At 40.0% G+C, this 16,406-nt stretch overlaps 1 protein-coding gene across 4 annotated transcripts in view; it reads left to right on the forward strand.

The window, feature by feature from the left end:
• Nucleotides 1-16,406, forward strand: part of atp2b4 (ATPase plasma membrane Ca2+ transporting 4) — a 146,536-nt gene that overhangs the window by 52,847 nt on the left and 77,283 nt on the right. For all 4 annotated transcript variants that reach the window (XM_030051193.1, XM_030051190.1, XM_030051192.1 and 1 more), the window contains exon 2: nt 1,980-2,451. In XM_030051193.1, the coding sequence (XP_029907053.1) occupies nt 2,256-2,451 (196 nt within the window). In that variant the 5' untranslated portion in view covers nt 1,980-2,255. The remainder of the gene's footprint in view (nt 1-1,979; nt 2,452-16,406) is intronic.

Raw genomic sequence — 16,406 nt, forward strand, 5'->3', positions numbered from 1 at the left:
ATGTACAAACCTTTTACATGCTCTTGTTGCTCTCATCAAGTACTTGAATAAAATGAGTCAATTGGATCATTTATGGTCTAATTTCATAATAATAATAAACGTTTTGCATGTGTCCCTGGATTTGATGTCCACCCCGTCATTAGGTGGTTACTGCCACTATAAGAAACCACCTGCTGTAATCAGTGACATCACTACCACTGATTTGTCTTTTACAAATGGAGTGAAGAATAGCTCCTGCAGAGAGAGTACATATCAACATTTATATTTTGACATTTTCATCATTTTATGATTGAACTTGAATGTGTTCAATCTTAATGTGTCCACCCTGTCATTGCAAAATATGAATCTATATAAATGCTTTTCAGAAATTCAAAATATTTTTGTTAAAGTATACACAGTCACCTTCCTAACTGATACATGTTGCTAGCTAATGGCCCAACATGTGCTCATTAAATGCAAACTTCAGCCAGAAACGTCCACCCTGTCATTGTCCACCCCGTCATCAAGTCTAGTTTTGTAACAGTTTTATAAGTTTTTCAGTGTTTTTTTGTGGTAGGCCTACATTTAGGGACCAACATGTTTTTGTTTTGTTTATATTAATCTTGTTTTTTCTAGTTGAAGGTTTTATTTATTTATTTTTGCTGTCGTTGAGTGTCATTTCCAAAAGTAGCCTACCTGTGCACAATTCAAAATACAGTAGGTGAAAAAAGTCATGTTTTAACAAAAAACATTTGTTGACAAAACCATAACATTGTTTCCTTTAAATATATATGAGGCACTTCACTATTCTCCACCCTGTCATGCCAAGGTCCACCCCGTCATGTTCATGTTTTACGTGAATAAATTATTATTTTCACAAGTTATCAAAACCTTTTGTGTGATTTTGCTCTGAAGAGATTAGGGCCAAACAGTATTATTTCAAAGTTTGACCAGATACCTTTATTTATAGAGTTTATTCAGAAAAGAAAGTACAACTTTCACAGATTTTACATATACAAACATATTTTTCCATAATTTCTGTATTTTTGAGAGATGTTTTCCAGAAACTAAAATATATTCCTGAACGAGGGACCAAATACCTTTCTGAAAATGTACATTTTGTAATCAATATATGATTAGAACATATTTACTCTATTTAGAAATTGTCCCATGACAGGGTGGACACATTTTGCAATTCGCTTGTATTTTCTATGCTTGCAGTCAATTTATAAAAGGTGCAGAAGCTTGACCAACATGCATTTCTAACAGCTTAAGGTCTACTTTATACAATGGATATGGAGTTCAGTGGAAAATCTCATCTTTTTTTGTGTGACATTGGGAAGTCTCAATGGCACTCTATACTGATATTGACTCAGTTGTGTTGTGTGTGTAGAAATCCAGTTGGAATCGCATTGCAAACCGCCTCCAAATGTGGCTTTGATCTGATTTGCAAAAATTATTGTTCAAAGAACATCCAAAAGTGCTTCAAAGATCCAACAAGAAAAGTTATTTGAGTTGGTGGTGAAAGAACTTTAACCAAAAATATTCTAAAGAACCTTTTTCAAAATAGTATTTGGTGGTTCAATGGTTCAGTTGGTTCTTTTGAAATGTTTTTTAAGATAAATGAAGAACCATTTGTTAAATAAAGGAAATAAAGTGGTTCTTTAGGTAGTTAATGATTCTTCAGGGAACCACACAGAACCATATTAGAACAACTGGAACTGAATTTACCAACCAGTCATGTATCTCAGAGAAACCATGTTAATCCATGATCAGTCTAGTCTTTAAGATTGTAATCACCAAGATGACTTTCGGGGGTTGTGCATAATGCAAGATGACTACTGTTAATTGGTTTTCATAGAGGCCATGCTCAAGAACTATTTTAAAATTAGCATCTACTCATAGTTTGTCATGTGATGAGCACTCCAAGAGATGCTAAAACCGATTTCATGACACATCGTTGTTAAAAAAAACTGTTTTCTTCCTTTTTTCTTCTGCAGTGTTGGTTGGAGAGAAGAAGTCAGCGGAGTATGTTTACATCCCTGTTTACATGGTGACTGAAAAGAACATGCACTTGCAGGTCAGGAGTTAACCTCAGTTGTTCATCTCCTACATGTGCCATCTCTGAGAACTACACTACCCACATATCTCGAGCACCTACAGGAGGACTTTCTGGTCTTACTCATTGTTCATCAATCTTAGTACCAATTCTTACATTTAAAAAGATATTTTTAAAGTAGGAGTAGAAATACAACACTGCAATAAAGAAAACCAGAATGGCCAACAACACAGTGGACCACCCTCCGGGGAATTCGGTGGCTGAGGGCAACCATGAAGGGGATTTTGGTGTGACTGTGATGGAACTGAGGGGCCTGATGGAGCTTAGAAGTGGTGAGGCTGTGGCCAAGATAGGAGACACCTACGGAGATGTGCAGGGGATATGTCGCCGCCTGAAAACATCGCCTATAGAAGGTAAGACGTTTACGCCCAACACTCTACACTAAACCTGTAGGTCAGTCCCCCTGCCACATCAGCAAATCGGCAGTGATGGCAGTAGACCCCACTGCTAAGCTACATGTTCACCCGTCAGCTGTGATTGGCACTCAGACTTGTACATGTAGCAACACACACATATCTCTATATCTCTATAGACATATACAGTGGTCCCTCGTTAATTGCGGGAGTTACGTTCTAAAAATAACCCGCAATAGGCGAAATATGCGAAGTAGTCAGCTGTAAAACCCCTCACTACACACTTTATACACTTCTCTCAGACAGGTATTAACATTTTCTCACTTTTCTCTCTTGTTTAAACACTCTCAAAGTTCAAACCTTCGTAGAAAAATAAGTCCAGTAAAAAAAAAAAAAGCATGCAAAATTGCAATATACAACACAAACACAAAACAAACAAGCAAACAAAACACCAAAGACTTCAGCTATCCATTTTTTGTTCCATTCAGTTTTGAGTTGTCCAGTCTGACTGCTGTTGGTGTGGTTGCTGCTTTCAGCCTGTTTGTTCTGCATTGGATCTGTGTAAAATTGTTACGGTTCCTTAGCAGTCTGTATTGTCTGCTCTTGTCTGAGGGAGCAAATCAGGGAGTGGATGTTGTGTGTGTGTGTGTGTGTGTCATTTCTTTGACCAGCTGAATGGCTGCCTGTTCCCTCCTGCTGTGAAGAGATAAAGTTGGGCAGTGGGGTGCAGCCTCTGGAGATGATCCTGAAGGCCCTTTTTTGTACCCTCTTCAGCAATACTGCCTGGCTTTTATTGCACACTACCAGAAGGACATTGCCATATTCCAGACATGGCCTGACCACAGCACTGTAGTGGTCCTTAAAGGGTATGTCATGTCTGCCTAGAATGGTCAGAAAGTGGAGCCATTTAGAGGGTTTCTTCACTACCTGTTCAATGCTATGGTCCCCACTCAGGTCAGAGTCCAGGCTAACCCTAACCCGCGCCAGAAGCTCCCAACAGAATCAGGAATGCAGAAACAGCACTGAGTGGTGTGTGTGTGTGTGTATGTGTGTGTGTGTGTGTGTGTGTGTGTGTGTGTGTGTGTGTGTGTGTGTGTGTGTGTGTGTGTGTGTGTGTGTGTGTGTGTGTGTGAAGCATGGTGGTGGCAGCATCATGCTGTGGGTGTGTTTTTCAGCAGCAGGGACTGGGAGACTGGTCAGGGCTGAGGGAAACCTGAATGGAGCAAAGTAGAGAGTACAGAGATATCCTCAATGAAAACCTGGGCCTGTATTCACAAAACATCTTATCTTACCGCTAAGAGTACTTTTAAATGTCACTAAAACCTCCTAACTAAGAGTTTCATCTTAAAAGCTATTTGCAAAGCTGCTGAGACCAACTTTCACTAAGGTACTTAAAAAAACTATTAAGCTAAGAGAAAAAGGCGGAGTCGGAGTATGGATGACATCACGTTTCACATTTTGTTGACTTACTGTGCCTGTTGATGGGGAATGGGTCTTTGTGAATGATCCTATCTTAGAAATACTGCAGAAAGAGGATGATTCGAAACCCAACATCCAGACTTACCAAGAAACAAGTGCTAGCTCAGTGTTCCAATATCCGCAAACAGAGGCTACAATCGCAACTTGAAATTGATGAGCTACAGTGTACCTCATCAAAAATACAAACATGTTATGGCATTGGGAAGCCAGGACTACAGGTCAGAGGGGAGATTTCATTATCTCCCCACTCGGAGATTGGGTACCAAGCCTCAGTAACAGCAGAGCCTGACCTTAACACAAGGGCAGCTGACCTGAGATTGAAGATCATAACTAAGCTGGAATCCTGGAACCTCTCCCTCTTGCCAAGGAAAGAGAAGGATGTGAATGTGGCACTGTGGCACTGTCGTGAGACCAGTAGGTTGATACATGAAACACTATCAGTGATCCTAGAGATGCTTGGCTACACGGTGAACACCCAAAATAAAGAGCAGTACCCCCCATGTAAGAGAAGACTGGAGGCCAAGATTAAAGCAACATGGAGAGAAGTTAGCCAGCTATCAGAACTAAGGAAAGGGGCAGTGGTGAATAAAGGACTGAAAAAGAAATACAACAAACTTTCCATACCTGTGATACTGGAGACTGCCAAACAAAGATTCACAGCCCTGGCGACCTGCCTGCAAAGGCACACTAGAGATGTAGAAGCCAGGAGAATAAACAGGATATTCTCCACTGAAACATCCAAAGTCTACTCTCAGTGGCAGGGTAGTAAGATGAGAACAGACCCACCCAGGGCTGAGACTGAACAATACTGAAAAAGCATCTGGGAGAAGGAGGCATCTCATGATAATGAAGGACCCCCAAAAGGGAACAATCCCATCCACCTACTGGCCTATAACCTGCCTTTCCACAACATGGAAGCTCCTGCCAGGCATCATTGCAGCTAAGATGAGTAGGCACATAGCTCAATACATGAGCAGTGCCCAGAGGGGAATTGGCAGCAACACCAGAGGGGCCAAACACTAGCTGCTAGTCGACAGAGCAGTCACTCGGGACTGCAGTGCCAGGAACAGCAAACTGTGGACTGCCTGGATCGACAATAAGAAAGCCTACGACTCCATGCCACACACATGCATAATGAAATGCAAGCTCTAAGAACTCGATAAGAATGTGGAGGACAACTTGAGAGGCCATTTGCACAAGTCAGCATCAAGTGCGGCATACAACCAAGGAGGTGCCCTGCCCCCCCGCTGTTCTGTATATGCCTAAACTCCCTCAACCATATCATCACGAAGAGTGGCTTTGGATACCGGTTCCAAAGTGTACCAACCATCAGCCACCTCCTCTACATGGATGACATCAAGCTGTATGCCAGGAATGAGTGAGACATTGACTCACTGATCCACATCACCAGGCTCTACAGCAACAACATGGGAATGTCATTCAGTCTAGATAAGTGTCGTAGGATGGTATGAAAGAGGGGCAAAATGGTCGCAACTGAAGGGGCTGAGCTGCCCAAAGGCAACACAGCAGACATGCAGGACAGCTGCAAATACCTTGAAATCCTGCAGGCAAATGGAAACCATGAGGAGGCTTCAAGGAGGTCAGCCACAACCAAATACCTCCATAGAGTGAGGCGGGTCCTGAAGAGCTAGCTGAATGGACAGGACAAGATCCAAGCCGTCAACACCTATGCCCTGCCAGTGGTCAGATACCCCACTGGTATAATATCCTGGCCAAAGGAGGAGATAGAGGCCATTGATATCAAGACAAGGAAGCTAATCACGATGCATGGAGGGTTTCACCCTAAGTCCAGCACCGCTAGGCTGTACACTAAGCGGAAAGAGGGAGGCCGATGACTGGTGAGTGTCAATACCACCATCCAAGATGAAACAACAAAGATCCAGGAATACATCAGGAAGATGGCCCCCAGTGATGACCTGCTAAGTGAATACCTCAAGCAGCAGAAGCCCAACAAGGAGGAGGAGGACGAGGAAGAGGCACTATCATGCAGGGACAAGCTCTTACATGGTATGTACCACTGACAGATAACAGAAGTGGCTAAGATTGAGAAAACATACCAGTGGCTGGAAAAGGCTGGACTGAAAGACTGCACAGAGGCACTGATCATGGCAGCACAAGAACAGGCCCTAAGCACAAGATCCATAGAGGCTGGGGTCTGCCATACCAGGCATGACCCCAGGTGCAGGCTGTGCAAAGATGCCCTTGAGACAGTACAGCACATCACAGCAGGGTGCAAGATGCTGGCACGTACAGCATACATGGAGCGGCATAATCAAGTGGCTGGGTCCCAAGTCCCAGGGTCAAAATGGAAGACACCCCCAAAGGTGGTTGAGAACGGAGCCAAGATCCTGTGGGACTTCCAGATCTCTCTCTCTCTCTCTCTCTCTCTCTCTCTCTCTCTCTCTCTCTGTGTGTGTGTGTGTGTGTGTGTGTGTGTGTGTGCGCACCAAAAAAAAAATCATCATGCCCATCATGTGATCCCTGTCAGCTTCCACCAGAGGGCATTTTCAGTTGCTACTCTCTTCCTTTTTACATGGAATACCATGAGAAGCAGCTGTAAAATGCTCAGAGTGTGCTGCCACTGGCATTTTATGCTATTTAATAAAGTTCACATTTTTTTTTAACAGCAGTCTGTTGACAAGAAGATACAGAAGTTCATTGTCATGGTTACAATGTGAAAGGACTTTTTAGAGCCATTACAAGAGAAAGATTCAGTGGGAAGAGGGTAATGTAAAATACTTAATGTAAAGATGGACTTATTAGGCTGGGACAGAAGGGAGTGACACTGCTGACTTACATTATCATACATGACAACAGATTTGTGCAGAAAGAAGGTTTGCAGGGGTGTAACGAACTAAACTCATCCACATCAGAAAGACTCTGTTATTTCAGAGAGTTGCAAATTCCTTGCTAATTAGAAAAGCTGCCACACAGGGAGGTGTCATAGGGGGGTTTAATTAAAAGATGGCACCTCACAGCAGGAGGATATACATCACAAGATGCTTCAGTAAGTTTTATGTGTCTTATATCAGCCAGAGGAAAAAGACATGAGTAATTTAGATTTATCTTTGATGTTACTGGAAGTGAATACTTTTGGGAGAGAGGGAGTAAATATGGGAGAACGAGTGGTTACATACACTGAGGGATATTTTATTAATAACACAGAACTACTTATTTAATCTGTGGTCATGAAACACAAATGCTGTTAATCTGACAGATGTGAAAATCATAATAATAATAATAATAATAATAATAATGAAAACAAAGACGATGACAGACGCAAGATTCAGCAAGGAAGAGTGGTGGAAGGGAGAGAGACAGAAAGAAAGGCAGAGTTGAGGTAGAGGTTTGCATGTCTCTCTCCCTGTTGATTATCGCTCAGAGGAGTATGCTGCTTCAACTGGCAGTCACACGAATGACCTGAGGGTGTGTGTGTGTGTGTGTGTGTGTGTGTGTGTGTGTGTGTGTGTTGTGTGTTTCTATGTGTGATAGAAAGTGTGTGTGTGTGTGTGTGTGTGTGTGTGTGTGTGTGTGTGTGTGTGTGTGTGAAAGAGAGATATATAGAGAGTGTGTCTGTGTTACTTAGAAGATACAAGATCACAGTCATGCAGCTAGAGCTGAAAGCCAGACTGGTAACTTCCTTCTCACACCACTGGATTCTTGTGTGTGTGTGTGTGTGTGTGTGTGTGTGTGTGTGTGTGTGTGTGTGTGTGTGTGTGTGTGTGTGTGTGTGTTAGGGCTGTAGGCTCTTTTAGTCAACTAGTCGACTGGTCAGTTTATTGGTCGATACGTTCTTGGTCGACCAAAATCTGATTGGTCGATTATTTGCCGTGTTAATTTTATCAGGAGTAAAGCACTAAGTGCTAATGGGGGTGTTTTCAGAACAAACGGTTTCACAGACCACAGACTGTCTTCAGAACACCCCCCTTGTTTTCACAATTTTGGATTAGCCCAACCCACTGGCGGAGACAGATAGGTAGGCCCGTATGTTCTGAATTGAAGAAAAAATTAGGCCTGGTTTTCTGAATATTTCCTTAATTAAGAATGTTTAATGAATATTTAGTCCTCTACCATGTCAAAGACATCGTCAGTGTGGCAGCATTTTACCAAAACAAATGGAAAAAAGTCGAATGCAAACTTTGCAAACAACAGTTTGCATATCACAGCTCAATGACCAACATGGCATATCACCTAAAACTGTAAGCTAACATGTCTGCGTTAAGTTGCTCTGTCAGTTTGGAGTATAAACATATTGGAATTGGGGTATTTCAAAGTTTTAGTCTAATCGTTTTGTAACTGCAGGTGCACACACCTACGCAGCTTGACATAGTACTATTTTCGGAAATCATAGGCTATGATATTGCGTAGGTGCACGTGATGCAGCGTGTCAGAGCCGAGCGACTCGAGTGTGCCATTCAGTGCAAAATAATGAGGGAGTGTGCCATTCAGTGCAAAATAATGAGGGAGTGTGCCATTCAGTGCAAAATAATGAGGTCAAAAACGATTTAATATACTGCAAATGCTAGTTGTTTATGTTTATTTATAATTCATTTAGGCAGACAAGGCTACCAGGTAGGCTACTGCCTAGTTAATTAATCTAAAAATAGTAACTTTTTTTTTTTTTTTTTTTTTTTTTTTGTATTCCCGCTGCCCCCCGATTAGTCGACTTTTGGTCGAAATTTCAGGACTTTAGTCGACCAAGATTTTCTTTGGTTGACTATAGCCCTAGTGTGTGTGTGTGTGTTAGGATAAAAGATTTAGCACTGTTAAATCTATCTTTAATAGGCATGTGTGACAGAAGCCTACAGAATCAAAAAGTTGACCCCTCAACAGAGCCATAATGTCCAACCAGACAAACTGCAGTCAACATCACAGGCATTCTACCAGGGGCAGAACTTTATCAGCTGAAAAAAAATAAATAAATAAAATTTTTGGGATCAGATCTGGACGTTTGGGGCTGATACTGATGACCAATTAAAAAAAAAAAAAAAAAAGATCAGTCAATACCAATTTGTTAAGTTATTGTTATCATTATTTCTGAAATAACAGACGGCAGAACTAATATGCCACGCCACTGAACCCTGTTCAGTGCGATATCATCTTTTCATCATTAGCTCGTTGTTGTGTTGTGTTGTCTTGTGTTGTGAATGCGCGAGCTGATGACGTTGGGCCGGGCGTCGCATATAAATTAACATCACAACTCCATTTATTTATTTTAGTTATAGTTTTCTCATTTTATGCGGTAATTGTGAAATCAAGCGAGAGGATTATGCGCCCTTTTGGAAAATAATTGACTCCCGCATAATCAGCGACATTTGGGTGATTTATGCGGGAATTCATGCGATTGCATAATCGCGTTTTTCTGGAGGGTCTATCAGTTTCACTGTACTTGCACAATGACAATAAAGCCATATTCAATTCTAAATATAGCCTACTTTAGTATATAGGACAAATACTAAGAACACAGTTTGAATGTGGAAGCTTGTCTTTTGTTTAAAACAAAAAAGTCAATCTGGTCCGTCCAGCACAGTAACAGTTTTGTCTTTTTGTTCTGCCTATGATTACTGCTACTTGTCTCTATAAATAGTCCCTCATACTCTCACCACTTTACTGTATTTGTATGTCCTACCCAGCCTTCAAAACATCCATGATAACAGTTATCTTTAATTTAAAAAAAATGATAGTGACATTTTTCCTCTTGAGTTTCTTGTTCAGCTCACTGTGTTCTGTTTTTTGTGGCCAGATACCATATTCAGGTTGAGTATCCATCCAGGCCGCCAGCCAGAGACACTATGCTGGGCTGGGGAGCCCAGCATAGATCTGTGATCACAGATTGTTTTTTCAGATCAGCCAATTTAGAGACCACCAATTTACTCATTTGGAATTTGAGTCTTACAACAATTGTTTAAATATTATGTCTGCATTTCATGGAATGCCAGAGCTTATGTAAAGCTAACTCTGCAATATGTAGAACTATCTTTAATATTAAATATTAAAAAAAAAAAAAGAAAGAAATTCAGATTTTGCTGATATACTGGCTGTCCACATTTCATATTTGCATGGTCCAACTAAGCGCAGCAGAGATGCTGTTGGCCCTGGCCTGGACTGACACAGATACATCTGGCAAATGGGTACATCCCTGTAGGACAGGACTGGTATTAGCTTTGACTGTGTCACAGACAGTGCACATCAAACCCATCCACGGCCGGGCTGGGGCTGATACCAGTTCACAAGTTGTAACTCTATCACCATCACACAGCTTGACTGCAGCTCTATAGGAAAAAAATCATATATAGCCGATTTATATAGCCAGGCTTAATTTTACAAGGAGACATCAGTTAATTTGGTGTGTCATAGACACACCAATCACATCCTCAGTGATTTTAGTCTAGTCTGAATCAACCATATTTGACCTTTGTTATTATTACAGAGCAAATTACCTACTTCCATCCAACTCAGAGCTCCTCTGATAAAATTAAAGCCATCTGAGGTCAAGGGTCAAGGTCAAGGTAAACTTTATTGTCCCCAAGGGGCAATTTGTTTCACAGACAGCAGTAAAAACAAAGAAATACAGTATAACACAATTGCCAAGTCACACACAGAAAAAGCACAACAAGGGTTACAGGAAGCTGTTCAGTAAGCCTATGGAGGCCGGGATCTGAATGGAAACCTATATGAAATTTAACAGACGTTTTCACAAAGGTTTTTCACCCTTACCTCAGGCCCTACAGATTTATTTCTACTTTAAATTCTCCCATAGTGCAATTAATGTACCCTACTCTGAAACTGCTTCGATGCGCTGCTTTCGATATTTGAACAGGTTCTGGATGATTTAGCTAGCAGGGGTAGCCTGACAACACCTAGCAGTTCTACCGCCTACTGGGAGTCTGTTTCCACATGTAAAACATAAAAAGAAAGCTGATCACACAAGCTACTGAGATGGGTGTCTCTGAAAAACTCTAATCCCATCTGAACAGGTTCAAAAATTAAAGATATCCCTTGTTAGTAATTAAAAATCAAACCTTTTGTTTGGGAAATGAATCCTGTCTGAATAGGCCATACATTGTATGTTGACCAGCTTTTACTGCTGGCCATATAATAATATGTGTGTGTGTGTGTGTGTGTGTGGCCATGTAGGTATGGAGAATGAAGTTGTTGTCCTGTAAGGAAAAGAAGAAGAATTGAGAGGAAAAGTGGTGTATAAACTTGAAGCTGAGAGGAGATATTGGAGATGACCATGCTTTCCATGTGTGATAACCTGACTTTTAGGTATTCCCATTAGCTCTATTTGGACATGCATGCATGCCTGCATATGTATCTCAAAGCTCTGAAAAAATCAAGATGTTGGGGCAAATACAAAGTTGTTTTCTGAAGGCCCAAACATGGTCGACCATGACACCTGAGTAATTTAGTCCATTTTTGAGGGGCTGGCATGCCTACCAGTTATGATGTATGACAGATGTTTTTGTATATTCTGAGAGATTAGGTGGATGTGTATTATCGTACCAAATTTCAGTTTCCTATGTGGTGTAGTTCCTGAGATATTGACACCTGAAAATGGAGGAAAAATAAGGACTTGTGAAAATCGCACCAAAATCGACACATACTCCCCTCACTAAATTGGCCGTATCTCAAAAAGTATCCACCCGAGCAAACTAAAATTTTACAGTGTGCCTATTGGATAAATAAGGAACAACTGGTGAATTTTTCAGAATTTTTTGAGACCCAAGTGTGTGGGCCATTTGGTGAAATGACGTGGAATGACCCACCTGACCAGAGCTGGTGTAAAGCCTGTACACTCCACAGTTTGTTCACAGAATGTTAGACAGTTTGTTGTATGGTGTTTCAATTTATAGCTAATTAATGTACTTTTACTTTGAAATTATTTATTTAAAGGGTTAACATGGTCACAAGTAATGTGGGCTCAGGGGATAAGGGAGAAGCAGAGGAAAAAATTTGTTGACTGGATAAGCCGCCGTCCAGCTAGGTCTGTTCGCTTGAGTCCATTGACTGATAAATAGTTTTAGGGCTGGGCATGATGTTATGTCTGATGTGGATCCATGCCAGAGAGCAGCACATCCCCAGTGATGGCACGCTGTGGTTCATGTTGCACTGTGCTTTTTGTGACTAAATCAGGTTGGAGGCGTGTTGATCAGTGACGTCATGTGTTGGAGTCTATGGTAGGAATGGATACCTGCATACACTCGGCCCTCTATGGCACATGAATGGACAACCCTGCATTATGTTGAAGGGTCATAACAGTGATTTTGCATGTTTAGCGTCAGGGTATCCGCGGGGTCTTGAAAAGTTTTAAATGGTGATAAATCAATTTTGGGAAAATTAAGACCCTTAAAAAGTATTAAAAAGTCTTATCACGACTTTATAAAGTCTTAAATTTTGAAAGTATTTTTTCTGAACTTAGCTGAAGAGTTTAAGTCCCAAAAACATCATAAAAGTGTGTGAATTTATTCATTTTTATTAAAAAACAAAGATGAACAGGTACATAAAAAAACTAGGCTGTTGTGGGTATGTTTGTAAATTGGGTGGAAATTTAGAAGCACAAAGTACGCTCTGTTGTATCATAGTGGTCTATAGTCTTTATCACAAACTAAAACTGTTAAGTTAAAAATATCACTGATGTAAATGGTTACAGCTTGAAGTGGCAGTGAGGTATTAAAAAATATTGAGAAGGTCTTGAAAAAGTCTTAAAAAGCTATTTTAATTAACTTCAAGATTCCTGCATATACCCTGAGCGTAATATCTACAAAATGTATATACATTTTTTATATACATGTTTCTTCTAATCTTTTCCCAAAGCAAGCAGTTGCATTTTAGAATCTGATATTTTAGCCATTAGTTTCCATTCCTTCCACTATGATTTGAAAATGAACCTTCAGAGACTTCAAACTTTCTTCACACCAGTATTTCATCATCGTTATAAAGTCGTCCACATTAGTTTTCCTAAAAGCAGCAGCACTGTTGTGTTTTGATGACTTAGGTGGAATGAAATGGTCCCTCTGCTGGATAATAGTTCCTGAAGTGTTTGCTTTTCAGAGCCAGTTATCAGGTTTGTGCTTTATGAATGGTGGTGACTTTGTTAGCCACAGAAGCAGAACATTATACTATGGCTGTTTCAATCAAAAATTTATATTTGAAAATCAAGGATTTTTGATATGTTGTGAAATGTCTAGTATCCCTAGGTGAGTTGCAAAACAGTTTTTTGCAATGTAAAATGTGGGTGACATGTAGTATATAGGCTAAGCATTCAAAATCACAGGTGGTCCTTTATTTCATTATGATTGATGTTTTGTGGACATGCCATGATTGGGCTTCATTTCATCAATATCAACTCAGGAATACAACTGAAATAAAGTACAAATATTTGATAAATGTGTTCTGTAGGTATCAGTATGAATGTGTGTGTGTGATTCTGTACAGGTAGATGTGTATATGGTAATGCATGAGCAAATATTAGCAACAAAAGCCTTTTTCAGTCTAGACTCGAGGTGAATGTGCATGGACCCATGCCTTACTTACTTTTGGAAGCATGGAGTAACAGGTAGAGTTCCTCCAGCTCTGAAAATCCCTGAAAGTTTGTGCATTAAAGAACAATAAAATAAGACCTAAACAGGTTTTGAAAAAGAGTGGATGGACTTTGAAGTATTTTAAAACTTGTGCGGGCAAATTGTTTTTCTTCATAATTGTGACAAACATACTATGTACTCAAAGGGTCTGATCCAAACTTCAATCAAAAAAACAATTACCTCAAAGAAGCATCACTGCCTCAGTCCAGTCATGTCCTGCACACACACACACACACACACACACACACACACACACACACACACACATGTGCACTACTGCTGTGCACGCCCACTTCCCCTTCCCCCAAAACTATGACTACTCCCCTATTGCAGCATCGTGGAACATGCATGACACTGCAAGCAGCTTGGACGAAGTACTGCATCTCTGGTTCCAATTTTCAGTGGAAGTCCACCCACAGGTCTCTTGATCTTTCTCCTTGGATCAATACATTTGCAATGATAAATTATTTGGGCTCCACCATAAAACATGGCAATTATAAATCACTGATTTTCACCAAACTTTAAAATCATTTAAAAGTCCTTAAATCAGATCACAGTTAGTGTGTAAACCTGCTAAGAGCAACTATGTTTTCTTTTGCCTCAGTTTCACAAATATCAGCTATGTAAATACTTGGCACTACAGGCTTTCCTGGCATATTATAATTGTCAGTTAGAGTCATGTCCTACATGGCCTCTGTGGAGATATCCTACTGTATCAGTATCACTGTGAAGAGTTGCCTTGGGCTGCAAGGAAGGGAAGCATGCACCACTAAATCTATCTTTCCCATATCATAAAACAGAATAGAAAAATATTATATGTGGCTGGCTGGCTGATGCTTAATAGTTATCTAACAGTTTGCAAACTTAATCTGCTACGCACTGAACGTCCAATACCTGCAGCCAGATATATAAACACTGCATATGCACAGAAACATGCATGCGCTATTTTCTACACAGAAATCAGTATTTATGAAAAAGAACTTGTGGTGAAAATGTGCGCACCTTCCTTCACACTTCACACCATGCATACACAGAGTTTTGGCTGCAGGCCAAAAGTGGTAGAAAATAACAGGGAAGTGGGAATTTATGCAACATTGTTATTGTAACTTTATTATTTCAATATACTAATTGTCCTTAATATCCAATTTCACTGTGTATGTCTGTATGATTTTGTACAAGCCTATTTATGTTTATTTATTTCTGAGTGAGAATATGTCTGTTGCACTGTGTCACACATAACACAGATGGATTGATGGGGTATTTATTGTACTCACAGATTATTATGGTGAGCGCTATAAATAGGCTGAGTCGTAAATAATTGCTGTGCATGATAACATGCAGCGATGTTGGCTGTGGTGCTGTTAAAGGACATTGCTGTCCTTTTTAGTTGCCATGTCTAAAAAAAAAAATAAATAAATGAGTTGCAACAGGTTTTTCTATGGAAATAAGCTAATTAGGGGTGTGTCACATTTGATTTGATTGTGGACATTAGACTTGTACATGTGTTAAAAATTACAAGAAGACTGAGATGTATAAAACAGAAGCATACGTACAGGGCTTTATCTGACGAAAAGAATGTGTATGTATATCTTTAGCCTTTTGCATACACACAGTTTTAGTCAAGAATCTACACAAAGTTTTATGCGTCTGACCCCTGGTCTATGTCCTCTTGTCCTTGTGTTATCTAATTTAATTTGTCCATCCAGTAGAGTTCTTTTACATCAGAGTCAACATTTCTGATGTTTTAAAACTCTAAATCTACTGAATCTAATACTGCCATTATTCTGACCTGCCACACTTAACCTGTTGGGGAAATAACCCAGTTTATTTTCTCTCAAAATAAATGCAAGAAAATCCCTGTACCCAGCTGTCATAAATTGTGGTGGGAAAAGTAATAGGTGGATTTATTACATTACGACCTACTATGATTCCTGTAAAATGTATAACAGCTCATATAGTCGTCTCGTTAATAACCAAACATATTCCTACCTAAAACATATTCATCTTATACTTGAATATATGATTGAGAAGAATATTGTTTGTCCAAAAACATATATTAGGTTATATTTCGTTAAGATTGTCTTTAAAAAGTCTTTTATCTATAGACTATAGATTTATGCATCTATACAGTGGTGGAAAAAAGTTTTCGGACACCCTTAAAATTTTACACAATCTCAAATATTATCTTGAAATATTTGTGGAAAAATCATTTTTGTGTTTCAAAAGGTGTGGCTGCATTAGACAGATACAAACTATATTTTTTTGTTTATTGTTTACAAGAAAAACTAACAAAACTAAATTCTTGACAGTTAAAATATGTCAGTTCTCAACATTGTCGATATCAAAGTCAACAAATAACAGAGAATGTGTTCAAAACTGAACAAAAAATAAATAAACCATCACAAATTATTCATCAAATTAATATTTAGTAGTCCTGCCATTGACATGTAGTAGAGCTCTAATCCTGGCTGGCATGCTCCCCACGAGCCTTCCACGCTGTTGAGGGGTAATCTTGTCCCATTCTTCTTGAATTACAGCTTTTAATTCTTCTAAATTCTTTGGTTTACGCTTTGAAACGGACCTTTTGATAATCCACCCCAGATTTTCAATGGGGCTCATGTCCGGGGATTGAGCTGGCCACTTTAAGACCTGGATACAGTGCTCCTGCAGCCAAGTTCTACTGGCCTTGGATGTGTGGCAAGGGGCATTATCTTGTTGAAACATCCAGTTTTTACCTCGACAGAACAGTGCACGCACAGAAGGGAGCATGTGGGTTTCGAGAATGGTACAATACTTGGCAGAGTTCAATGTGCCATCACAGACAGTGAGATGACCAACACCAGCAGCACTCATGCATCCCCAAACCATGAT

Source organism: Myripristis murdjan, chromosome 5, assembly GCF_902150065.1.
Source record: "Myripristis murdjan chromosome 5, fMyrMur1.1, whole genome shotgun sequence".
In the NCBI taxonomy this organism is placed as follows: Eukaryota; Metazoa; Chordata; class Actinopteri; order Holocentriformes; family Holocentridae; genus Myripristis; species Myripristis murdjan.